The 27,751-nt window shown below is 46.6% G+C and overlaps 1 protein-coding gene across 2 annotated transcripts in view; it reads right to left on the bottom strand.

Annotated features, from left to right (window-relative positions):
* The window catches only part of LOC139300678 (RNA binding protein fox-1 homolog 3-like), a 70,878-nt gene that overhangs the window by 19,328 nt on the left and 23,799 nt on the right, over window positions 1-27,751 (bottom strand). Inside the window, exons 1-3 of one of the 2 annotated variants that reach the window (XM_070923840.1) lie at window positions 9,483-9,701; window positions 9,435-9,437; window positions 2,181-2,324 (exon numbers count right to left, since the gene is read on the bottom strand). In XM_070923840.1, the coding sequence (XP_070779941.1) occupies window positions 2,181-2,324; window positions 9,435-9,437; window positions 9,483-9,701 (366 nt within the window). Of the gene's footprint in view, window positions 1-2,180; window positions 2,325-9,434; window positions 9,438-9,482; window positions 9,735-27,751 lie in introns of those variants that run through there. The other variant, XM_070923841.1, reaches the window with a different exon arrangement.

Below are 27,751 nucleotides of genomic sequence, written 5' to 3'. Positions count from 1 at the left end.
GCCTTAAGCCTCCAAGTGTGGAAGCAACAAACAGGATCGAGGCCACTGTGCCTCCACCTTTGATTAGCTTGAATATCTTTAAGCTCTTCAGAAACCTATAATTACGCTACAGCAGCCCCGTGTATTCAAACAGCAGAGTGCCAGTGGAGAGCATGTTCAGGCGCAGCAGTCAGTGTGACAGCAGGATGGGGGGAGGGCAGAGGTCCTGATTGCTCCGGGGAATGCTGTAAGAGCCCTTACATGCACTGACAGAAGCGCTGCTGAAGAACCCAGTCGCACAAACGAGGGCACCCTCAAGCAGCGCAGCATGGGCGCCGCACAGAGCTCGCTCACGTTTGGAGTGTTTTCATTTCCTCTGCACTTGCTAGCTCTCAGAGATCACAGTTTCTAATTACTGATTAAGGTCCGCTGTGGTCGTCCTAATGAGCCCTTCATTCAGCGCCTCGTTAAAGGCTCACAGGTTTCTCCACACCCTTAATCCCGAGTCGTGCAGGGTGCATCTCAGGTCCTCCCTTCTTGTTTTAGGTGCCGGCTTCAAAGCTCTCTACTGGTGGTGAAACCTTTTCTGAGGGTTTCTCCTTTTTCTGCCGCGTCGGAGCAGACGGAGATCCTGGTGGGACTCGGCTGCGCTGCAGGGGGCCTTCTCTAGTGGGTCGTGCCGCACCTCCACCCTCCTTCTCCTCTGTTTTGCGGCCTGCATGTCTGTGGGTTTCACTCATGCGCAGCAGTAATGGCGTATTGAGCTGGTGGCGCTCCAGAAGCCATTAGAGCTGGAGGGATGAGGCTTTGCACACGCTGATCACACAAAGGCCCTTTGTGGAGGCCATGTCAGAGGGTGGAGCGGACCAGATATCTCCTTGCCAAGCTCTACCCAAGACAATCAATCCCACCATCCTCTACTATGCCAACCACCAAGACGGGAAGCGGGGGGGGGCATGTAACGGGAAGGAGCGGGCAACACGTGGGTGCGTAGGTTGATTGAGGGGGACTGGGTGGGCTGCGATCAATTTTATATCGTATATCTGCATGCGGCGGCCAGGCACACAAAGCCTCCGAGCTAATTACTGAGGCGATTTGGATTCCACACGACCTGCACCAGAGCTGGGAACAATAAAGCCCACAATCAGAGAGCGAGAGACAGAGACAGAGACAGAGAGAGAGAGAGAGCATCCATGTTGTCTACAATTTATAAAGCCACAGCCAGGCCTCTCGAGTAATTAATATCATCAGCTGGATGTTGTCTTCATAACGACGAGAATTAACGCCTCTGGGTTCTAATGGTCCAATTAGCGCATAACATTTAAAGTACATTTTTGGCAATCGTCTCCATTCAGGTCCATTATCGTTATTGAATTGGGGCTGTTTGGTTCAATTCTTATTTAGGCTTTTGTGAGACACAAGGGTGAGCTGTTGAACTATTCATTGCCTCATTAATTGGGCAAGAGACCGAGAGAGAAAGAGAGGATTTCTCCTGAGGACCACTGGAGATGCTGATATGTAATCTGATTGTCTGCAGCTGACCGCTCTGTATACGTGACCTCTGAACAGGTGATGTTCTGTGTTTGTGCAGCGCCAGTGACCAAGATATAGGAAATTAAAGTCAACTGTTTTTTTCTATTGTTAATAATAACATTGTTCTCTCCAAGTTAATCGCTCATCTGTTGATCTGGGGACACGGCAGCTTCGCTAAAAAGAGACGAACAACTCGAGCAGTCGGGAGATCAAACGGGCTTTAAACCAACCTCGGGTTAGCCGAACCGCTCAACTTCATCAGCGCCCGGTTGTAACTGATTTGGCTGTTTTTCTTTACTTTTCACAACTAGTAGAAACCCGGGAGGTTCTCCTTTTTTTCCTGATAATGTAGCTGCTGGATGCTGGTTTAAGCAATCGCCTCACTCATTAAATACGTGGCCCGTGTTGTCTGATTTAACCTCACTGCTCGTTTTGCTTGAAGCTCGATAAACCAGATATTCAGTTTCATGATGGTGTTATAATTTGCTCTGATCTTAGAGGAGGCACTCTGTGTTCCAGGCGAGGTGAGTCGCGTTGTTAACGTGTTCCCAGATCACAGGGAATTATCTTAGCAAGTGCAGCGTTATCATAACAGACAGGCGAAGGCCAAACCTACAAAATTGAGACCCACGTTGTAATAAATTGAAATGTTCCTTCAAGGTACTCACCCCAAACATTTGCCTTAGGTCAGGGTCCCGGAAGCGAAAGGGAATGTTGGAGACATGTAACCTCTTGGGCTGCTGCTTCTCTGACGAGTCTGAGTGCTGGAGCTGGAGCTGCTGAGAGCCCTCTGTTTGCGTCACATCATCTGTCTGCCAGAGGGAAACAAACAGAGAGAAGACACAAGCTGCTCATTAGCTGCTACAGTATACTGTACCTCCTGGTCCTGAAGTATGGGGGGGGGGGTTGTGAAATGGGAGGGTGGCAGGGTGCAGGGTGGGGTGGGAGGCCTGGCTAACTAACTTACTCAGCGTCTGCCATTTTTCAATCCGGCGAGAAAGCCGAAGCGATAAACAGCCGATGACTTATAGTGTCAAACCTGAGGTTGTGCATTACAAATCCACTTATTAATCTCTTGCACTTAGCTCTTGAGCAACAGGGAAGATTGAAGGCGCTGACAAAAAGGCGTGGATATAGATCCCACAGAGCCCTGACATGTCTAGACTAAAGACACATTATTGGTGACGTTTGCACACAGCCATCAGAGTGCGAGGCCCAAAGCCCTCAGCGTTGTTGTTTCCATCATTATGCGAATGCTATGCTGACATTTCTATATAAATGATGTGTCTGATGTCAATGACAAATTCGACTTGTTTCTGCGTGTGACACCGGTGATGGATTTCACTGAGGGTGCTGCTGGCTCGTCTGTTCAGGTGGACCTTGTTTTTGAGGGAGTTTCTTTTTCTGATGGATTTTCTGTGGACAAAACCTCAGTGGTCAACAGCATAGTTTATGCATCATTGTGGGACAAGTCTATCTGCACAAGTCCTCATATTTGGCAAACCAGATTGTTTATTAGTCTCTTTCAAAATGCATTTGACTGTTGCACAAATTGTTGATATATACGTGATATATAATATATCAGTTTCTAACCTGCCATCTCTGTCGCACAGTTAGGTTTAAGCAACTGAAACCAGTCAGAGTGGAACTAGAGCCGGGAGGTAATTAGTCTAGCTTAGCACCTCTAATGATCACAAATGAACACATATCTCGTCGTTTAATCCGTACACAAACACAGATGTAAAAGTGACAATTTGCGGTTTTAGGTTGAGTTACGTGCTGCTACTATTTTTTGGCTGAACAGCTGGGTGCAGTGATTTCCTGGAGTCTTGTTGCCACAGTGAGGTTGCCAGTTTATAGGTGTTGGTGGGAGGCGTATGAGTGAACTTTGGAGCGAGCCAGTCGGGGTTAAAAGAAAGAGGTGGTGACAAAGCAGTGTCATACTACTTCCACCTTTGCCTCTGAGAGAGGACAGTGTGTTTCTCATGACCACAAGAGGTCACTAATCAGGAAAACATAAAGTTTGTTTTTAGTATCTGAAGACACATTTGCGCAAATGATTAAAATGAACAAAAATGAACTCTGATTTAGTGCCGGTGAGTCAGAAAGCGACTAAATAAAGCAACAGAGAGAGAGAGAGAAGTGGAGAATGAGAAACGAGGGAGTGGATGTGGCAGATATTGAGCACAAAAGCTGTTTGAATGTGATATGTAAACTGCAAGGTCTCCTGGGAAGTGCTCTCTGAGCATGGCAAACACACTATACACTGGCTGGGAAGTCACATACACAGACACAATCTTGTACTGAGATACAGACGTGAAAAGGGAGGAGGTTGTTGCCAGAGTACAAACAGTTCAGATGACACACACACACACACACACACACACACACAGATAACCCTCAACCTGCTCTGAGGCTGTCAGATGGCTGCAGGCCACTCTTAGTGATACATTTCCCACCATTTAGGAAATGGGGTAGGGATTTATTCATTATAATTCATCATCACAGTATTATCATTATCATCATGATCGTAATGATGATCGCCTTTATTATTCTCATTATCATAATCACAATCTCCACTGTAATGGCCGTCATTTATTTGGTTTTTATGGCCCATTCGGAGACGGTGACATACATTGTTAACAGTGACAGTTGTTTGATTCAAGGTCCCACTTTGTCTCCCCCTGCAGCCATCCAGGTAGGGCAGGTCGGTGGACGCTTCCTGAGTCCCACGTGGGCTCGGCGGCGTCCGGACCAGAGGTTAACAAGTGGCGAAGGACACAGGAGCTGGAAAATGCACCGAGCCGGCCGGCCGGCTGGTAAGGAGTGGATTTGTGACTGAGAGAGACGGGCAGAGGGGTCTTAACTCTGCCGTGTCCTCGCGTGCTGGAGGTTAATAGCCTGAGTAGCCATGTTGGGCCCCGGGGGTGACACATTGCAGACAGATGCTGGGACCGTGGAGGGTGACAAGGTACCAGAGCCCCGCGGGTCAATCTGTTTCATCGGTCACACATGACACTATCGACCTTTAGCGTATGTTGCCAGACTACTGAGCACCGCTGTCCTGCAGCTCTGTCTGTCTGGCTTTTTATCACGGCGAGCGCAGTCGCATGTTTGCAAACATCCAGATTAACTTTCACTCGGCGCTCAGACAGGCCGGCAGCACGCTGACATCGGGGGCAAACACACATAGGGAGAACACAAATACTGAATTGCTGACTCCCAAGCAACCCAGACTGCATCCTACTAACTCAATAACTCGGAGTGTCACTGAGATCCGGGACGCACCGCTCCCGAGGCTCCAGCCCGCCTGCCTGGCTGTGAGATGGTGGTGTTGCAGTGGAAAATAATTACCTCTGTATTACCATAGGAGGCCACCTTCAGTGGCACTTTACTGTCCCGACAGCTGCTGTCACGGGGAGGAGGAGGAGGTGGGATGCAAAACACGCCGTCACCGCCGAAGCCAGCAAACCAGAGAGTGAGAGAGCTGTCAGCTCCGGCAACTCTCCGGCTTCCTGTTCAGTCATTTCTCTAAAAGACTCCCTTGCTGTTATTTGCAAATCGCCTGCAAAGTGCTCTGCTCAGCACTTTCCCCCTCCTCACAGAGTGGCATTACAAGAGCATAATTGAAACTATCTGATTGGAATGCTGCCAAGCAGGTAGATTACATCCGATTAAATAGGGGGGGGATACTGAGTCTTCGCTCACAAGAATTATAATGCCTGAGCTTTAATTCATTATTTTCCTCTCCCGGTCCTCCACTGTTTGTTGTCTTTTTCTAAAGAAGCTGCAGATATAACCCCTCCATCACCTGAGAGAGCGGGGGGTGTGATGGGAGGGAGTGTGGAGTAGATGGGCCGCCCCCCACTTCCTCCCCCCTGATTCATATGAAGTAGTGAAAGGTAGAGGCGACGGTAAAAGTCCCGTTCGGACAGTGTGAGGTGACAGACGCTCGGATGAACATGAAAGGCTAAATATGAGCAACTGTATTAGAAAATATCTGGTTCTTTGATTTAAAAAAAAAAAAAAAAAAAAGCCAAAGGTACAAGTGTAGATAAAAACGAAAGGAGAGAAGTCAACTACAACTCCCAAGATGCATTTCAGTAAGACGCATCACTGAGCTTCAATTTCACATTCGGGCTCACTTAAAAATAAAGAAAATGTGGTGTTTTGGTCCCAACTGCGACGTTGAGGTGAATGACGGGCTCTTCTAGTAACGGTGGCTGAGGCTCATGGGTAATGTAGTATTTACAGCTTTCCTCCAATAACTAACATGATGACAAACACAAATAATTTAAAACTGATGGACAAACCATTAACCTATATTAATGTAAGTATAGTCCAGTAAGTCTGGTGGTATTCTGTAGTTTTCTATCGTCAACAAAGTATTGTGTGTGTATCACAGCCTGATATATCTTCGTCCTCTCTGCCGTAGAACTCCATTGTTGTCCGAAAACTATTAAAAACACATTAGTGAGCCTCACTGTGTCACTGGGAGACATGTTCCTTCCATGAACACACACACTGTAGTTTAGTTTGACTTTAGTTTAGTCCCACATACATCATCCTGCTGCCCCAAACACTCACGAGAGCACCAAATGAGGATTCATCCACCGCTGAAAGTAGTGCCCAACAAATGCACTATTTCCTTCTGTTTTAGGGAGTTATTTAGCCTTTTTAAAACTATATATTTGTGTGGCGTCTTCAGCAGGGCCTGGAGCTGAGAGCCACAGACGGGGTGGAGGAGTCAGAGAGTCGAACACACTGTTAGTTTTGGTCTTTTCATGGGATTTGTTGACAATAAGAAAAATATAGAGTAACAGCAGCCTTATCCTGTAAATGATCAAGGAGAGTTTTTATGTTGAGGAACATTGAAGATATCTATAATATCTTTGAAATGGGAATTTCACAGTGGCTGGGGGTGGGGGGGTTGGATCAGTGGCTCCTCCCAGTTACAGATAACACAGTCATCCCCTTTAAATGGTGGCCTACATGCTGCCATCAGCGCCGCCTCTGAAAGCTACACCCTGGTGGAGCCTCAATCCCTTAAACACAGCTCATGAGAGATGAGAGAGTGTGTGTGCGTGTATGTATGAATGTTTGCATGCACTCGCCCATGTTTTCCGCACGCCCTTGTGTGTTCGTGTGTGTGTGTGTGTGTGTCGATGTCTATGTTATCACAGTCCCCCAGAATACCCTTTGGAAAGTCTTCATGCCGCTGACACGGGCTGTGGAAAATCTGGAATTGAGTGCTGCCCTAACGCCACTGCCTTAATTTGTTATCTGAAAAGAGAATGATTACTCATGAAATTCAACCAAACCTCAGACTATTTGAACTGAGCCAGATAACGAGCTCAGTTTTTTTTTTTTTCTCTCTCCAGTCGAGCTCCCTGGCAGCCCTCTGCTACCCTCATCTCTAAGGATTTGGAGAGAAGTTGGGGGCTGCCTCTCTTCCACAAGTCGCCTGCTTTCAAGTCAGCTTGTTTGAACATGGCACAGAGCGAGGTCCCAGAGGTCTGGCTCTGGACAACACCACCTTCCCAGTATAGACGGGGGACTGGTAGACACAGACAGAAACAGAGAGGAGAAGCGACGAGAAGTGCCTGCGCCTCATTAAAACATACACACTCTCCGTTCTCTGCAGGGAATTCACACAGAATCCATACGTTTCACTGAATTTTCACTCTCTCTTGACTCTTTTTAAGTCTTTAAGTCGAGAAGATGTGCAGAGTAAAGCGTCGTCGTGGGGTAGAGAGGATGAGCGCAGCGGAGTCGAGCCAAGGGAGGAGGGTGAGGTGGGGGGGGGGTTCGCAGTGAGTAGCTGATCTGCTCCCTCAATCTGTGTTTCTGCAGGGTGCCCTAATCAAAGGCACCCGGGCCCGTCTGTGGCACCCAGAGCAAACAGGCTGGGTCTGTCATTAAAGCTGGGGAACACAGCGGTGGGCGACACTACACCAGCGGCCCCCGAGGATTAGACTCTCTGTTTACACCCCACTAATCTCATCCCTCTGTCCTCCCTGAGAAAGAAAAAAATGGGTGGAAGTGGAGAGAGTGTGGTCGCAGAGAATGAAGATGGAGGAAAGCAAGGCGAGCTCTCATCTCTCCACGGCCACCGTCTCTGGGCTTTCTTCACAGCGGGTGAACAGATGAAATGAAATCAAATGCGAAATGGAGAGAGGGGAGACGGTGAGAGATAGCGAGTGGAGGAGTGGTGTACGGTGTCGCAGGGGGAAGACGAAGAAGAAGAAGGAGGAGGAGGAGGAGGAGGCTGAACCTCCTGCCAAGTCTCTCCTCACTTTAAACTCTCTTGTGTGTCAGCCATTACTGTAAGTGCGGCGCATAACCATGGAGCAGTTGGAGAGCGTCACACAAATCTTCAAATCAAACATTGCGACATTACAGGGTGACGATAATACGCTAAGCAGTGCTATTGCTCTGCTTGTGCTGCATAAGCACTTTTCTGCCGCCAAATGTTCGGAGCCGTGCGGTAATTGTGAGGCTGGGAGGATGGAGTTATTAACAATGCTCTTTATGAGTGACCCAGATCCCTCTCAAGGGGGCTGTGGCCTCGCCATGACCTCTCCCAGCAGGTGTTTTCACGCTACAGGAGAAAAGAAGGTCTGAAGGTCTTTATTTCCTTCATCTCTGCCAGCATTATCTGCCTTTCTGGACGCGTCTCCAAAGTTTGGAGCTAAGTCGTCCTCCTTTTTTTTTATCTCCATCTGCCTCTTGTGAAGGTAAATCCCAGGTCAAGGCATTCCATATAAGAGTATCAGCACACAAGAATGAAAGGTATAATATATAATTTAGAATTTCACTCCCTTCCAAGCCGTGTATCTCAACGTGCAGAATTGCCAGGGGTTTGTTTTCCACTTGGAGTGCCAATATTTTAAATATATGCACTCTTATGGTGGGGTGAAAACGAGGGAAAAAAGGAGTATAATCAGGTCCTGGCACAGTTGCGCAGAGGATAATGTCTCATGTTTAAAGGAATGCCTCCAACATTTGGATGCAGTTACAAACAAGGCTTTTCGGCCGGTTGAGAAAAGTGCTCAAAAGTCTCTTTTTACTCCTTTAACTGACCAAAAAGATTGAGGGGGGGGGGAGTGCGTGTCCTCCTTTCAGAGATGCTGAATCATTCATGGCTACAGCATGTCACATCTCCTTCACGCAAATAAATAAAACAGCTCAGGTTTATATGTTTTTCAGGGAGCCTCAAATGGCTCTTCAGAAATGCACTTTCATTTTACGAGCACATTTTCAACCAAATTCACCTCCCACGTCAAGCACAAAGCACCGCCATGACAGCAAAGTCTTCCGCTGCTTTCTACTGATCAGCGCTGTTACGCTCAAAACACACTTTTTTATGAAGAAAGGTTCTTTTTTTTTTGTGTGTTTGTGATGGACGAAAAAGTCACTTGGAACATGGTGTGCGTATCAAGGGAGGGGGCTTAAAAGTACTCCATCGTAACACGGCTGGTGTAATTGCAAAGTTTACAAATGCAACTCTGGATGAAACTAATGGAGCTACGAATGAAGACAATTACAACTTTAAATCTATATCAAAATAATGCAGACAAATTCTTTTCTTAAGTCTCTTTTGACACAACTTGTTTAAAATCATGTGTAATACTGTGATTTATTATAATTAAAGGTGTTATTATTATTAATTACCATTGGGAATATTATGGCTGTATACTTTTCAGTATTTATCCTCTAAACTGCTTTGTTTTAATTTGGGGCAAATCTATAAATCTGTATTTCTGTACAACACATTATTACAACAACAACAAGTTTCATATTGCTGTTAGAAATAACACATTCAGGAAAGAAGCATCATGTAATGAACAGTACAAGTTTTTCTCGAGACATCCGATCAAAAGAAAACAGAAAGGTAGAATAATGATAATAATATATTTTACTTGCTGACAGCGTGTTGAGAACAGTGTTTGCAGGTGGTGGACACTGACCGGTGCGGTCGTGGTGGCGGTGATGGCGGGCGTGCTGTTGTCAGTGCCGGCCGGCTCGCTGTGCGTCTGTGTGGGCGTGTAGAGGGTCATGGCGTGCTCAGGAACCCGGCTCTGCCCGGTGTAGTCCTGTGTTGGAAGCGGGTGCGGTGCCGCAAACTCTGCGGGGATGCCATTCTGTGGGGGAGGTGGGTACTGGGCTGGGGTGTACGGCTGGGCCATCGCTTCTGGGGGGTTGGTGGCCTCTTGGTTACCCTGAGAGAAACACACAGCAGGAGGCAAGTGTTAGAACTACAGTCGAGATTAAAGTTAAAGTACATTGTTTGATTGTACGAGCGGCTTGAAAGACGTGCGAGTTCACCAGCGCGCTTTGGAAGGCAACTGGGGAGAGTTGTCCTGCAAACCAACTAAGTCAGAGGGAAACAGCCATCATATCCCGTCTCAGCTCCGATTAGAGGATTCCTTGATCACTGCTAATGAACACAGTTTGTGTTGTAGCGCATGGCTCGCTGTTGGAGGGGCGAGAGTCAGGGGGAATCTCAACTGCACTCATGGCAAAGCACAAGAGGAAAGATCAATTAATTGATAAAATTTTGATTAGGGCCTTTGATTTCAATGACAGGTCTGTTAAAGTAGCAGCTGCTCCCTCTCCGAGCGCCCCCACCTGCGTCTCACTTTATGAGCTTTTCTACCTCCTTTGTGCCCGTCTCACGCCATCATGTGGAATTTTTCAAAATGGTACTTTTTTTGATACCTCTCTAATTTTAATTTAATTTTTAATTTGCTGTACAAGAACATGTCTTATTTAAATCAGGAAATGTCCAATCACAGAATAAAGCATGTGAGCAACCATTTGAAGCCACCTTTTGGGACGTGAGACTTTGAAGTACTCATTTGGAGACATATTTCAGTGGGTGCCCGAGAAAAGTTGGACACCAAGCCTTTTTCCGTACTCTCATTCTTCCATAAGCTTCCAGGACACACAGGACGCGGCGTCTACGCCACATATGTTTTTTAGTCTCTGCTCCTGACTTCAGTGATAGATGGCCCTTTGCAATGAAGCAGTTTCACAGACCCTTTGTCTCGTGTGGATGCTTGAGATGATGAGCTGCAGAAATAATGGACTTTTCTGGCTGGTGCACATTGTTAAACTCGGTAATGGCTGGACTACAGAAGTGCATGTCTTATTGTTGCGAAGCACCAGGCTCTGTGAATCCAGACTAATGAGCAGAACAGCGAGATCAGTGCTGCTGGAGCGGATATCCATCCCAACATTAAAAACACAGAGGGAAAAGATGAGACAATAACACCGAAATCCAATAACACCCCCTGCAAATACCCTCAATCAAATTTAAAGATACAGATCATGCGAGCTCAATGCATAACTCTTTCGATAAGCGAGAAGGAGGAAAAAGCACACAATAGCAGCCAGAAGTAAGGGTTTATGATTGGAGAAAAACAATAACAGTAAACAGATAGAGAAGTTTCTGTCTCTTCCTTTACAAGCTGGCTGGGGATGGTGAGATAGGAGATAAATGTGTTTTATTCTTCTTTTTTTTTGCTGCTGTGGTGTTTGGCCTCTTTCTGCAGATTTCCACGGAAAGCTCTATCCGGGCAGGAGGAGGCAGTGGTTTTAATGAGAGAGCCGAGCCACGCTATGCTGTAAATGTAGTGGAAATAATTCTACTCTGACGTGTTGGCAAACAAACCTCGGCCTAAACTGTGCTCTGCCAATTAAGGAAATGCTCCATTATCTAAATGAAAAAAGAGGGAAGCCTTGAGAGAGGAGAAGGATTGACCAGCTTCCCGCAGCCTGCGGGGCCTCAAGGCTGCTCCTGCTGTAGGAGTGGACCCTCACTCCTGCCCGACCTAATCCCCCCTCTCTTTTTCATTATACTGTATTTCTATCTCCTCTGTCTCTCCCTCAATCCCTCCGCCCCCCTTTCCCTTTCATGCTCATCTCTTCTTCCCCCCCCTCTCTTTTTATGCAGAAACTTTTTTAATCTCTACCCCTGTGCTCTACTTTTCCTCTCCCTCCAGTCATGGCATTATATAACACACTTGCATTGCGGGGCATCCTAATTCAAGGAAGCTCTTGATGTTGGCAATTTTCAACTTCTAAGCGCCCATTTTAAAGGAGAACAGGGTTGGTTACCTAAAAAAAGATGCACCTCCTGGTATGACAGCTGAATGTACTACCAGATCCTGTGACCTCCTTTTAACCAGCCTGTGCAAACCATCGACACGTCGGCGCTCGACAGTCCAGCGGAGACAGAAAGCTCAGCAGCCTGGAAGCACGAAGGTGCTGTGTCTGACTGTTCGTACATCAAACCCCGTTCATGTCATTAAGGAGATCAAAGCTCCAGTTATGTCTTTTAGTTTAGCCACTGTCAGGAGGGCTGCCCACGCTCCTGATCGGTGTTTTTAAGGATTTGCTGAGAAGTTACGGAGTGTGTTTACACGCCCGCTAACACACAGCGTGTGATCGGGAAAACAAACCTCATTATGTTCACTGGGTTACTCTGATTCAACCCGGGACGCCGTGGCACCTTAGGCCATCAAGGACTCCTTGTTACGTATCCAATGAGACCCCTGCACGAGGGCTCGCAGGTTTAACTGGCTCGACCTTTGCAGCGACACACTGCAATGTCATCCTGAAGCTCACTGCTTTGGCCAATCAAATCGCCGAATGTACTGAGCTGGTGGATTACTTTGTGATGTGAACGATCTTTCTGTATTCTTCACAATATAGAATTATTGTTGCAGTTGTACATTAGTATTATAAACAGCTGCGCAGTTATGTTTTATTTCTTAAAGTGGACTTAAACTGGATGTTGTCTTCTCACTGGTACCTGTAGCAACATGCTCCCAGCAACATGGTGCACGGGTGTGTTGATCAACAAAGCACAAGGTGATGATCTACATGCTGAAATGAAGGTAAAAGTCAGAATAAATCGTTTTGTTGCTCCTGTTTTCCATTACTAGTGATCAGATATTGAAGCCAAGTGGTAAATGCAGCAGTGGGTTTGCCCTCAACTGTTGACACAGAGCTGAATAACCAGGTGGCTTTGTGTTCCATGTAAATGTCAAATCCCAAACGTGATCAGACACGAGTGTGCATGTAAACAGATGTTGACTCGGACCGTGACGTGAACCAGCAGCAGTTGTGCCGTGTAGCTCGTCTTCTGTGGATCATGAACGTGAACCTTAAGAACAGCGTTTGGGGGTTTCGGTCTGCTGTTTCTATGAGCATGCTGTGAGAGCCTCGGCTGTTCAACTGACAGACCCTTAGTTTGGGGAAATCTATGATGTAGTTTACTTTCCTCACCCGCAGTACTGGTCACTGTTCTGTTCTGCCTTCGTCATGACAACTTCTACTAAACGGGTCAGAATCTGAATGGTTACGCTCACAGGGCACGCAGGCCGGCGGATCTGTGTCGGGTCTGTTGCTATTTGAGCCTTAAACAAGTGCAAAGGACTGAGACAGAGCCGAGCGACACACAAACAGGATAACAGCCTGGAGCTCGGTTTTGGAGAAAGAAATCTACTAGAGTGTTATAGCACCATGTCGTTGCTGTTTCAAAGGGCAGAAAGGCAAAAGCAAGGAGGCGGAGAGTACAGGCCTCATTAGTGAAACACAAAGTAACACTGGCTCTCGTATGATCTTCGCCTTCCTCTGATGTATGTGACAAACGAGTTATTCAACTGGAAATGAACTGGGAGAAGAAAAAAGGCCCATGCAAATCAGGGGAGTTGTGCTCGTCCCAGTGCGACCACGCGCCCTTTTTGCTCGGGCTGCCTCGCCGTCGTCAAGATAATCCACGGTGCCTGATGAAAAGCCCTCCGTGACGAGCCGCTCAGGTACACGGCACATCTCATTCCACTGAAAGAGATTGCTGTTCATTACGGCTGCGAAGTTGCCGTTATACTGGGATCCCGGCGAGTGTTTCTCTACCTGCAGGCCTGTTTATGGGGAAAGAGCAGGTCCCTTTGCGGCACTTTACTGCCCCCCTTACATGGCCTGCTGCCATGAGCCGCCTAAACCTCGTCTCCACGGACACGACGACGAAGAATAAAGGCAACCAGAGAGAGCGGCCTTTATCGATCTCCCATCCTTTCCATTCCTCTTTCCCTCCTTCCCTCCATCTCTCCTTTCACCCCTTTCTACTCCTATTACTGAAGAGCACAATAAAAAACACTATCTCTAATCTTAAGCACTCTCCTTGTGTAAAATTGGATTGGAAACCCTTACTTAAGGAGATCACTTTTGGAGCGGAGTTTTTGTTTTTACAGACAGCATCGGGAGCCAAAGAGGTCAGGAAGGCCTCGCGGCGATGCCCACTGCTGAGGCTGTCGGTCCGAGAGAAACTCCCAGCATACAGTATTCAGAGAGAGACGGAGACTTTCAGCGGGGCTAACCCCAGCGTAGATGGTCAAGGCTATATTGCATCTCAGCAGGTAGAGCGGCTTGGCTTCTCGCCAGCGATCCGTGATCCTCTTTAGCAGCGCCGGGAGGGACGGCGTTGAGAGGCCAAGAGGAGATGGTGCTGTGCAAATACAGGAGCTGTTAGGAGGAACTCATATCGGCAGAGTGCCGCACTGACTCATACGTGCGATGGAGGGTCAAAGAGCAGCGCAAAGGCAAAATACAGCATGCGACTAATTGCGTTGCATTGAATCCGGAGGGAAATCACTCAAATGGGAGCGGGCTGATCAATCTCTGCGATCTCGGCCGTGATGGAGTGGGCAGCTTTATGGCTTCGGCTCCGTCACACGCAGAATGGATCATTTCTCAGCAAGGGCCTTCCTGCTTTACGTGGTTCCTACTGTATGACACTAATAGTCTCGAGCAAGAAATGTTCCCCCAGCTTCTATACACTAAGCAATTCAAATAGATTTATGAACGGCTCTGCAGTGTTTCTGCATAATCCAAACAGCATGAATAGTTAAATGTTGACTTAACATAAAGCATCGCTGTCTCATCCCTTCATGGAAAATGTACACAAGCAACTTGCTTTGTCGGATTACAGATGACATAACATTTTCTAAGTGAATCTTTTCGGAGCCTCATCCGAAGCATCGTGCGCCGAGCGTCCCTTTCTACGACAATGCTCATTTGGTTTTAATGACCGCCTGACAGTGACGGGGGGCAAACTTGTGACAAATCCCGCCGGGCCGTCGCAGAGTTTATAGTGAAAAGTGTAATGCAGCTCAGCGGAGGCCAACGTACGGCAATCAGTTGATGCAACACAAACGAAACACTGAGTGGTTTTCAGGCAGCTGCATGAAAGCCTCTTGTTGTCCCCAGCTCTGCTGCTGATGCTCGGTTAATTGTAGCCCCGCACACAGACAGCCGGGCAGGCAGGCGAAAAGACGGCCTGAGATGATTTCCACAGGCAACTGGCATTCATTTTGTCTTGAAGGCGCATAAATAAAGGCTGTCTAGCCGGGTCCATTTTAATTAGGCGAGCCACATGATCTTACTCCAAGTCTCTCTGTTAACACTCACCAGAGGCTGCAGCATGTGTTAATTACAACCACATGCCACACAGTGAATCCAAGGTGAGCCAGAGAAGAGAAACTCAGAAGAAGTAAACAACAACAAGAAAAACAAAACACCTTCAGCTGAGTTTCTCATGATGAGGCACATATCTGGTGCAACGGCTATTCCCCTCCCCCCAGTCAACCAATTACAGCCCGATGTTGGGAGAGAGAGAGAGAGAGACAGAGGGGAGATGTGGAGAAGCAGCCCAATTTAATGCAGATTCACATCACACCCCCACCTCAACAACACCCCGGTCTTCCTCACCACTACAGTAGGTTTATGATTTCAAATAGGCAGGGGAGAGGGTTATTGTTTTGTCTCACATTTCCTCCCCAGCAAACTCCCGTCTTTCCATTTTTCCACCTCATTTGTGGAAAAATCAATTCATGAAAATAAACACTCGGTGTCTTCGCTCCGCGTCCGAGTCAATTTAGATTTCGTGCATGTTTCTGACGCTCTTTTCCAAGAGGCTTAATCGTTTTCACGTGTCACATATGTTTCATCCCCTCTAACGTGATTTTTCCTCGTTATTGGGAGCACTTATTTGCTCCACGGCCTTGGATGGAGGTATTAGAAAGGGAGTTCATTTCCCTCAATCCCTTGCTGATTTCTTCATTACGCTGCAGCGGAGGCGCTGCACACGGAGCCTCGCACCGAGATGGGACTGCTCTTAGCGATGCGACTGCGAGTGTTACTATACCTCAGAGACGCCGGAGCGCCACTTAATAAACAGAGTAGACAGAGGATCACTTTGAACTCCTGTGACATGTAATGAACCTGTCTGTCTCAGCCATAGCTCTGTCTGGGTTCAGCCTGTGCATGGTAAAAATGCAGATAAAAAAAATAAATAGACGAAAACACATTCAAATAAGCCTCGAGGCCCTGTGAAAAAGCCATCAGTTACACATGGTTGGCCTCGTAGCATTTTGCCAACGCCATAAGAGGAGATAATTGTCTGTTTCAGTGCTGTTGCCTCTTTTGTTGCATAACAGATATTTACATCTGGGACTAATTACTCCAGACTGGGTGTCAAATTTCGGATTAACTTGTGGGATGCATCCGGTTTGGTGTTTAGACTCATTTATTAGCGAGAACAGACACCGTGCCGCTTTGACCCCATCAGAAACACACTAAAGAACTTCTGCATCCACTTTTTGCTCTCCTAAAGTTGTCAGAACAAAGTGATACTGACACATATGCTATTAAAAATCCTCCCAAACCGAACGACTTCTTCGAGATTGCTATTGATCACTAAGATATAGACCCGAATAAAATGACGGTGGCATGTTCTGTCATTCTGCTCATATAAACCTGAAAATCAATGCCACATGATCGTCATGCCAGCGTACTGCTCTCCCGAATATAGATGAGCCTTTTGAAATTCTGCAGGGGATAAAAATGCCAACATTTGTTTTACAATCAGCTGATTGTCATGTTAATTCGCTCTTTTTTTCCCCCCCATGCTGGGATTATGATACAGGGGCCAGAGTTCCTCGTGGGGACAAAATGCCATTACTTAAGCATGCAGGATTCTCGACATGACATTCCTTGACCGCTGTGACAATGGCAAACATATGCAAATGAAGGAGAGTGCCAATCTCATTATGACCCTGTCAGAGAGACTCTGACGCCTCCCACTGGACCCCGAGCATGTTCGAGAAAGAGAGATAAATGGAAAAGAGGGCACCACAACGACCAAATTCTGGGAGGAGAACAGGTGTAACGTTGTTGTGTATGTTATCTCTGCTTTCCATCATTCTCTCTGCTCTCTTATGACTCCCTTTGTAATTTATTCCACTGGCCTATTTGCCTCGCTGAATCTTTTTTCTGTCTTTGCTCTGCAGTGGAAGGAGGGACAGGTTTACATGGGCGGGATTCTTTGAAGTGAAAATGCCGACTACTCCCTGCTGTAGCCAAAGCTCATCTAATCAGGGGCTAATTCCAGTTATTAAGATTTGAGAGATAACTTTGATTCATCACAGTCCATCTACCCGTATCGGTTAATCACTGTCGCGCTAAGCTCTTTTTTAGTCATCCTTTTGTTTCCACTCCCTCTGGCATGCAGAGAGGGGGAATAAGAGAGATAGAAGAGAAGGAGAGGGAGAAGATATTAACAATATTAATGACCCGTGATTCTCGTCTCCTTAATGAGAAGGGTTATTAACTGTGATTATCCATGATGAAATGGTGGTAATTCTTGAAAGCTTGAGAAAACTTGTACAATCGCTTGTCTGCTGATTTGTTCCTGTGATGTTTAAGAAAGAAAAAGGTGAGCGTGGTGAGAAAGAGAGAAAGAGAACTCAGAGGATGAAGAGGATGAAGAGGAAGGGGCAACTTGGGGAAACAGAGATGCTCGCAGCAGGAAGCTGGGAGGGATTTTTTTTTTCTTTTCTTTTTTTAGGGAGGCAACCGTCTCCAGTCTCAGTGCTGCTGCATTTCAGACAGTTAAAATCTGTCTTCTTCACAGAGATGAATCCAAACTCTGAAGTGTTTCTCCCTCTTAAAAACCCTTGGCACTACGTCGCCTCTCGCTTCCTCTCCTGGTGGCTAACGAGGGGGCCAGCGTACGCACCCCGCCGCCCATCTGCTGGTTGACACTGCTGAATGGCTGTTTGAACACCTATGCCGCTCTCGCCAGATCCCTGATACAGCATTTCTCCCACTCGCCCCTTTTTTCATTCCAATTATAGGAAGTTGCATGCCTGTGGAGTCCCTGTCGGCTCCATATGATTCCCTGAACGGAGAGGAGGGGGGTGGAGGGTGGGGGGGGGGGCTGTCTGGTGAATCATTGATGTGCAGTCAGACTGTTTCATTGCAGATCTGTGTGCATGTGTGTGTGTATGGGGGAAGAAGGGGGTTAGCAGCAGACAGATAACAATCCTGAATTATGCATGTCTGTCCCTTGTGAGGAGTGAAGGGGGGTGGGGGGGGGGGGGTGGCGACGGGGATGAGCCACACTCTCTTATCCCCGGGGACAAATTTGGATAGAAAAGAGCCGGGTGTAGAAAAGTCGGGACCACCGTGAGCGCTACCTGACCGCTTCAGACGCCTCTCTTTAGCTCCGCGAACTCCTCAAACTGTGACGGCTGTCGACTCGCACAGACAACTGCAGACGAGCCCCCGCGACCCGCTCAGGAAACGGCCCCCGATGACGCCTGATCTGTGGTAATAATGCTAATGGACCGCAGTGGCAGATTCTGCCAACTTATTTGTTGGATGTTCCTTTTTAAAAGCATCTCTGGGAGTTTAAGCCTGGACGGCGCGAAACACCATCACCCTCCAAAAATCACACTGTATCACAGAAACACCTGCTGGGCCCATTTGAGATAATAATCCCATTTCTACATGCCAGTGCAGCTCTCAGACGGGAGAAATTGGATTGTTTGCATTACTGACCTGTGGAGCAAGGCAGTCTGGGAAAAGAGAACCTCGAGGCTTTATTAGATTCAATCGGTCTTTCATAAACAAAACCTTACTTTTCAAAAAGGTAAAAAAAAATCTACTAAATGTGGATAAGCCAGCACTTTGTGGACACACTCCATTTATTTTCTCCAATTAAATCTCTTTAATTGGATTGAGGGCTGGCACCTGGTTTACACTCTGTCAACCACGCAATCCACAATAATTGATGCCAGAGCCTGTGTGTGTGTGTGTGTGTGTGCGTGGGATGTGTGGCGATGGGGGAGGGATTTAGAGCATGTCTCACTACTCCACAATTTCACTGTGATCAATTTATCAATGGCCCGCCTCGCTGTCCACCAGCGTCCACTGCACTGAGATGGGAAATGCCTTTACACTTTAGTGCACAAGCCAACATGCAGCTACACACACACACACACACACACACACACACACACACACACACACACACAGTGCTGGAGGAGGGATTCAGGTCCTTTATGAAAGTAAAAGTGGCAATACTACAAAATAAAACACACTAGTATTATCAGCAAAACAAATATTTTGTGGATTTCTACTACTGAAGCATTGTTCACTATTTACTATATAGTGTGTTCACCATTTTGTACTGTCTCATGAGAATGATTATCCCCTAAGCACTCAAGGTTTCCACGTTTTATTGTCTTTCAACATCGAATCGAAGTAGTTTTAAGTGGATTTTTTTGACACCGATCAACAGAAGAAAACTGGAAATGTAAATCTTCTTACAGGTTATAGTCCCATATCTATAGTCCCTCTGAACTGTAGTGTATTAGACTACGGACAAACACACGCCCTCACACATATGCACGTCTACAAGTTCAAACGCATGCTAATGCAGCAGATTTACATACATAGTTGCGAGCCCTGATACGTAGGTGGATATGCACACCAACAGAACTCGGATCCACTCCTGAATACAAATGCCCGCGCGGAATACAAATGGTGTGCGCCCACACGTGGAAACACGCAGAGATACAAATCCAAGAGATGCATCACGGTGCGCTGACAGCACCTTTAAGACACTTTGAGAAACACCCGGCTCCTGAATACCGAGCTCCGCCGGCGTACAAATGGAGAGAGGCAGAGACAGAGCGAGAGGGAGGCCAAGGGAGACCCGACACAGTAAATAAAAATACAATTTCCTCCAGTGACATGCCCATTCTGTTGGAAGCCTGACTCTAATTATTCTAAGCACTTTGAGGGATGGCTTTCCACTGCATTAATCTACACATCCCACTAGCCCATCCACAGTCGATGCACTTTTAACTACCTAAGGACGCCCCGAAACTCTTCTTAAAACCTCAGGAGGAGGAGATTGACTTTGTACAGTGATGGGGTAAAGTGCTTTGCCTGAGTGAATCTTTCTCTAAATCTCACAGCACAACACCATGCAACAATTTTCATTTTCAATTTCAAATAACGCATCCCCCCCCCCCCCCCCCCAAAAAAAAAAGATCAAATTCGAAGGGGGAATGTACTTGGTGCCGTGCGGCTCAAAATAAGTCGGTGAATTCTCATTACAGGGCCTGTGTGAGAGTGTGGTTGTTTTCCTCTGGGCAGGAAAGCACTCGTAGCTCATTTGGAACTGAGATGAATCGATAAATCACCGGGGACCATCAATCAATCAATGAGCCTATCGATATTCGCTGGATGAGGCTCCTCCCACTGCGAGAAGCCATCTTTGGTAAGAATATGTCGGGCAAATGGGCTTTTAACATAATAGCTCTGTCCACTTGCGCAGAGTGCAAGATTGATGCGGTGCAATGTTTACATGTTGACACAAGCTGTAATAGTGATACACAGCAGGCCCCATGTTTACATGTAAAATAATCAGCACACACACACACATTGATATCCCGTAATGTGAAAGACTGCTCCCATTCTGGTCATGTTTATCAAAATCTAAACAAGATCAAACCATCTTTGAAACAGCTCTGCTCTCTGATCGAGGCGGTACATTCGGCTTTGCTGCACCGCAATATCTACTCTTTACAAACATCTGCCCCCTCGGTGGAGGGGGGGGGGGGGGGGGGGGGGGGGAGAGGATGGATACAGAAGTAGAGAGGCGGAAGCAGAGATCTATCTTTCCGAATTAATCACCACTAGTTTTTAAGTAAAAAGTTTGTAATAACGGAGTTTCCAGCTGCTCGAACAAATATTCACAGCACCAAATGTGTATTAATCCGGCGCTGAAAGTAGTTCCCCACTTCCTCCTGATTGAGTGACGTTTGCTAAACATTAAAGTGACCAGCTGTAAGAAAATTATAGAATTATATATGTTTTTTTATATATATTTAATATTTGTTGTATTTTTTCTAAAAAGATGTACGAGGAAGTCAGAAAGTAGTACATGAACTAACACATTGTTTGGTCTTTTCATGAAATTTGTAGACAAGAAATATAGAATAAAAATTAGATCATTATGATGTACACACAATTTGAATTTCTAAATGCCTCATATTACACCTCAATCAAATACATTTCATCAACTGTATAATTCTCAAAATCTAGTTTCCACTCAGAGGGATCCATTTGTTATCAGTTGTAGCAGAAACCTGAAATTTAGAGACAATTCTTCCGCCGAACATAATTCCTCACACTGGCTGCGAGCGCAAAGTAGTGGCAGGTAAATTAACTTTCCTCCAAGTTACCATCTCCAACCCACGTGCCCTTCAGCAAAGCACTTATCCCCTTACTGAGCCGCTTGGCGGCCATCAGCAGAAAACTGAGACTGCACTGAGAGTTAACGTGCTGTGAGAGAGCACTGCAGGGCGATGCCTGGAAAAGAGGATGCATACTCAGCAAACGTGTTGAATTTGGAAAAAAAAAAGAAGAAGAAGTACTGAATGAATAAACAAGCAACCAAACAAATATATAAATAAAGTTGTCGTGTTTTTATTCAGAGGGAAATTACTACAGTTGAGGACCGAGTGTGAAGAATTTGCTCCTGAAACTAGGGGATTATAAACATTGATTTACATTATGGAAAGAGAGGCAGCTGCATTCTTTTTATTCAGGCACCTAATCAAGGATTTAAGACTTTTAAGAATGCTGGAAATCAGAAAATGAGCCAGTTGCAAAAGGAAATAATGCCGTCAAAGAGACAAAAAGGGGGCTTGTGGAAAGATGTAAACAGGGTAATAATGCGAAGTGAAGTGAGGTGAAAGTGGCCAAACTGACTGTCTGTCACCTCTCAGCCAAATCCAGATGTTCTGGCCCTGATGATGGACGAGGAATAAATGGCTGTGCTAAATGTTTCTGTCTGTAACACAATCCTGGAATGACGGGATTAAGAGATGTTTTGAAGAGATGGACTGAAGGTGTCATATACACCTGAGAGGAAACTTTCATCTATGTCTTTTTAGCAGCATATTCCCACAGTCAAATGGACAAATAAAAAAAGACAATGATACGCAGGCCCCATTACCAGATGGCAATACCACAAACACTAATGTTGCAATGCTGTTTGTGTACTGCAAGTTGCAACCTGCAGCCACAGAAAACTACTCTTGTCAAGTATGCATTAATGATGAGGGCACTTACTTAATTCAATAAGACTGCATCTGGATCAAAACACAGATGGTGATAAACAATTATGGGATACATTTGGCATTTTGCTTTTAATTCAGATAAGTGTAGCACTTCATGAGACAACAGTGAAAATGTTTTAAATGTTGTTTTTGCGAAGTTAAGAACTCATTTAAAAAAAAGTCCTGGATTCACACCAGAAACGAGTCAAACGAGTTTTTGGCCCGTGTCCCAAATTGTCACCACATTTCACTGGTTTTTGAGATACTTCATCCTGCTGGCTAACAACCAGAATAACCACCAAATTGGACCAAAAACCCTCCTCTGCAGAGTTAATGATCCGGGCCCTTATTTATTTAAGTGAACACAAGTTTTGGTCCAAATGCAACAAGCCTGCATCACATCAGACAAGACAATTATTTAAAGGCTAAAATCAGCCGGATATATTGTTGTAACCTGAGTACGCGGACGTGCGCTGAGGCTCTGGATGCAGTGCTGCTATGTGGCAGCTGACACAATGGAAACAGATTGCCGTGGTCGCTCTGCAGCTCTCATCACATCGCAGCGGAGAGAGGGAACGTGAGGCCTAAGGGTCAGCGCTGTGGCTGCCTGCAGACACAAGGCTCCGGGCCCAGCCATTACTGTTAGCTAATTGGAGTTTTCCTCGGGGTCAGGCTAGCCATCTGTGGTGCCTTTACCAGCAAAGACCCCAACTCAACCCACCCCCCCCACACCTCCCCATCATTTTTAACACTATGTCACCGTTTGACATGAGTCTCTTTCTCTCTTTCCCCCTTTAAAGACAGGGAGGTGGGGGGATTAAGGGAAGAGTGTGATCTCCCTCCACCGTTGCTGGTTAATAGGAAAAGTCTCTGTCTCCTCTGTGCACCATTCATCATGTCAAATGGTAATATCTTTAAAGGTCAGGCCGAGTCATAAAGAAAAAAGAGCCTTGGCTAAACTTTCCCTGGGATTTCCAGAGGTCTAATCACCAATCACCAAATCTGAAGTGTCTCTTTTGATTGGCTTTTGATGGCCTCATTTCAAAGGGAATCATTAGACAAAAAAAAAAAGGGGGCATTTAGAAGAGCGGTAGCCAGCTCGTTTTTACATAGTAACACGGAGGAAATTCTCTGGATGGAATTAACCAGCTTGACAAACAAAAGAGAAGAAGAAGAAAAATAGAGGCTGGAAGAAATATGAGCAAAAAAAAAAAAAAACCACTGCATGATTTATCCAGCTGACTTCAAGCTGAAAAGCAGCAGGCTGCACAAAAAGAAGGAGCGTAAAAGGGAGATAAAATAGAAGGAAAGGTGGCGGGAAATAAAAGAGAGGCAGAGGAGCTAAAGACTGCTACTGTCTGACAAGTGTCACACTTGCGCTTCGATCCAGCCTTCCTCCTGCGCTAATGACTGTCAACACGACAAGCAGGGCCATCTGAAGGGGGAGAAAATTACTCGCTGAAAAGCAATTGACTGACCCCCATCATTTCTCAGGGAACCAGTGACCTGTGAATATTTCATTATGGGGAAAGTCGTGAGGCCCATATAAATGGGGGGCGGGGAGGGTGGGGGCGTTGATCTGCCGGGCTATGCCGCGCCGAGCCGAAGAGGGAGGCTGGGGGCAGACCTGCCTGTGTGCCTGCCTTGTAGCCTTTTCACTACTCTGCTCCTACAATGCATATTTTAGCCGGAGAAAGAAGAATGAGAGGCCGTCGCGGCGGTTTGGAGAAGTATTTTTTCAACGCGGCGAGAGCTCATGCAGATAGATTGGGAGAGCATCTGGATGAGAGAGGTGTTTCCTTTACCAGAGTGTGAAGAGAAAAGGAGGAGTTGAAGGGGAAGAGAAAGAAAACAAGAAAAAAGAAACTGAAATGTTTTGCAGGTGTGGGTCACAGCCATTCTTTTACCCTCTGTGCGACATTCGTCTTACATTGAGAAACATCAGAGGCCTCGGAATCGAGAGGGGCAGGAAGAGAAAGAGAAGACGAGAAAGATGAAAGAAAATCAATCCCTCGGCAAGCCTGATTGATCGGTGGAGTTTTGGACAATTTCATCAGGAGACTCTACTAACCAGAGATGACACGACCCATATTGGAGGGAGAACGCATTGTGGAGATTAATACCCGCATTAGAGGCATCAGGTCGGATAAACGCGGGCTCTGGCAGTAAATACACTGGGTCTGCGTGCCCCCTCAATGACGACTTAATGCCAGAAAAATCCTCGCAACCCACACTTTACTTTTCAAACTTTGACTGGACGGGATAATTGAGTCAATTAGGAGCACCTTAATCCGTGGAAGGGATCTTCAAAAGAAAAATATACAGTCAAGGTTTGGGTTCGGTCTTAAGGATATAAATAAAGAGAGCTTGGAGATTGTCTCTGTTTATCCAACGATGGCAGGAAAGAGCAGAAGGATTATATCTGATCTCATTCAGGAACCTCATGTTACATATTAACTTCTACTCTTCACTGTTTTAGCAAAACTTTAATCCTTCATTTTTGTGGGAATAACACCATTTTATAATTACTTTGTGACAGTTAAGTATTCGTCAACATTGAAGGACTTGTTATGTTCCGTCTGCGCAGCGACAAGCGCTGAGATAATATCGGCAGTGAATTTAATTAGATAAGAGCAGGAGAATCAAGTATAATATCATTTTCTGGTCATTCTGACATTTCTCTTTATTCCCCATTATTCTAAGACAAGCTTCAAAGACGGGAGGCGAAAGAAAGTCAATAAGCGCATCATGATCTAAACTTCAGCTGAGTCCACCTCGGTGAGAAGCAAGAGGAAGTGGACGGGGTGAACTAGGGGGAAGTGCAGAGGGACAGAGGGAATACTGCTGATCGAGCAGATCGGGCAAGAAAGCATGAAATACTACATTACAGGGGGAAAAGGACAAAAGCAGCCACCAGGGCCTGATCATGTAGGCCTGACAGGGAGGCAGGGGGTGGAAGTAATCGAGGGTCACGCGGGCCAGATGACTGATCGGGGGACGTCGAGCAAAGTGACAATTTTGGCGGATGTAAATATTTCAACAGTGCCGGGTCTACGGTGGAGGTCAAGCAAGCTCAATTTTAAAACACAATAGACAGACACCTTTAATAAAACATCCCACATAAACACACACACACAGCAGAGCCGCTCACACACCGGAAACTCTCACCGTGCTTTCTCTTACAGTTAATGCTCTAATTTCCTGGGTTGCAGCCAGAGGAAGTTGCCTTTAGAAATGGGATGAAATTCAGGTCTGTGCTCATAAGCAGGTGGGGGAACGTGACCACGACGGGTCTGTGACATTTCGCAATGATCCACGTTTCACACATTTTAATGCAACAAAAAGTCCCCGTCTCGTATCTGGTTTAAAAGCAAAGCCTTAAAGAGCACGTAGGATTCTTTTCTCTGTCTCTAAGTGCCTCTGCTGACGAGGGGAGGAAAGTAAAGTCAAGCTCCCAGCTCATCAGACTGGCATCCCTCCAGATGAGACCTGGAGCGTCCCACTGATATACGACACCAGTGTCGGTGTGACATTGCACGTGGATCCCATCCATGTATCGCTGGCTGAACATCACTTGCAGCAGCAGCTCGCAAACCCTTTGCGGACTAACCAGCGCGCCCCTGTTGTCTTTGTCCATCAGCACAGGTAGCTGGTCAAAGCGCAGAGTGACAAAGCCTGAGTCTGGTCCAGAGGCTTTCTGCTGCCCCCCTTGGCAGCTGATGTCAGTAGCCGCTGAGTGGGGTTGGAAAAGCGATGTTCCCCCTTTTGCTCCCCATCCTCACAACTGTCTGTGATAAGGCAGCTAGAGGGGGGAAGTGGAGGGGGGGGATTGTCATAGTGTCAGAGACGGGATTGGCCTCTCATCCTCTGTTTTACATTACTGCATGTCTGCAGGAAAGTTGATTAAAGCCTGGGCGCATATGTGAACTCCTCACCTGCTCTGCCTTTCATCACTGTTGGGGTGGGGAGGTTGGGGTGGGGCCTCCTGCCCCGCTTCGCTGTGCTGTGTATGCACCGAGATTATGACCATGAAGGCTACATTACAGTGCCCTCAAAGGGTAATCAGAAGCTCGGGGTGGGTGGGGATAGGGTGGCCTGGGTGTGGGTGGCTGCAAAGAGCTTGATGGTGGGTGCTCATTTATCAAACACCTCCAGGATAACCTCCCCTCTCTTTCTTTCTCCTGCAAAGAATGTGCCGTGCATGAAAAAGCCTCTCGAGCAGCTTTGCTTTGAGCCTGAACCTGTGCTTTCTGCCGCTCCGTCCTCGCGGCAAATTAGCCCTCATAATGAGCTGGAATCCAGTCCTCACTGCCGCCATTAAAAAGGGCCCTTGGGTTCTAGGTAGACTCTGTGACAAGACCATTGGTGTTTTAAAGCAGTGAAATGCATACCCTAGACCTCCAGCATGTACCGGCTGAACTCCTGACCCCTCCATCCCATCTACATCTCACACCGGGCCCCTCTGACACGGCTCCTCGGAGCTGTGTTTCCTGATCCCGCAACCCATTCACCCGTTTACCCATTTTGAAACAATGAAATGGCCACAATGACTTCTTGGACCGGATTCAATAGGTACTTCAAGAAAAGGGAAACCTGCTGGGATTGGCTTAAATGATGAAAACTATTGTGCTCAGAAAGAATCAATCGGTGCTTTTCAGCATAATTCGATTCTATTCACAAAGGGGCTTTGGAGGCAATCTTAAAATGGAAATGCCACTTTGTTTGGAGTGGGTGGGGAAGAAATGAAGAAAAAGAGGGATAGTTTGCATGGTAAGACACCACCTCCTGCGGGTTAGTACACCTTTCCATCATGTCGGTGTGTGTCGTACAAACCACCGCAGAGTTTGTGCTGAGTGCAACAAAACTCGACTAAAGTGGGTTATCGTTGTCAGCCAAATAATTACGGCGATGGGGGCGGGACGCGCCGCCCCTCTTCCATTACATCCACACAAAGCAGCCGCACGGTGGCTGAAATTTTAAATTGGTCTCTGCTTACATTTTCCCAAACCGCAGCCCTTTAATTGCACAATATTAGAGCAATTTAAAAGACTTGCATGTTCAGTGGAGACTGCGGATCAGTTTCCTGAAAGCAACAAAAAAAAATAAAATGGCCACATATCTATTTTCGAAGGAACATGAATGCTGCGAGGTTCAGGTAGTCGCAGCAGCCAGAGAGCTTACAGGTATTTACTGTTGGGGGCGGTGTTACATATGGTTGCATAAGATATAAAAATATGACATCCTCAGAATAACAGCGTGTTGTTATCTAATCATGGCAGAGCAACAAATTGGTACATTCAGCTCCTTTGATAAAAGAAGGCCAGAGGGCAGTCACAAAAATAAAAGCAACTTTTTTTCTGGATTAATTTTTTGTCTGCACAAACTGCATCAGGTGAAAATAACCACGCATGCACAAGTTGATCCAGCCGAACTACGACGTGTGGAAGAAGAGATGAATGGCGGTGCAGAAAAGAAGACCAGCTCCCCTCACGAGTGCCAATCCAACAGGATGTCGCTTATCTCTCTGGCCGGTAAAGTGCGGTTGAGGCTCCGGTCAGCATCCTTAACCGCTATCTGTCACTCTACCTCCTTCCCTTTCCCCCTCACCTGCCTCCCCCTTCTGCTGCTCTGGGACCGGCTCAGGTTCAACCTGGCTGCGGTGGGAGACGGACAGGAAGAGGTAGACGGGGAGTTGGACTGAGTCTGCAGGCAGGCGAAGAGTGTTGGGGCGTGCGCGAGGGCGGGGGGGGGGGGCA

Source organism: Enoplosus armatus, chromosome 17 (genome assembly GCF_043641665.1).
Source record: "Enoplosus armatus isolate fEnoArm2 chromosome 17, fEnoArm2.hap1, whole genome shotgun sequence".
NCBI classification, from domain to species: Eukaryota; Metazoa; Chordata; class Actinopteri; order Centrarchiformes; family Enoplosidae; genus Enoplosus; species Enoplosus armatus.
Note: the sequence above shows the minus strand (reverse complement) of the source record. Positions and strands in the feature narration are given on the sequence as shown.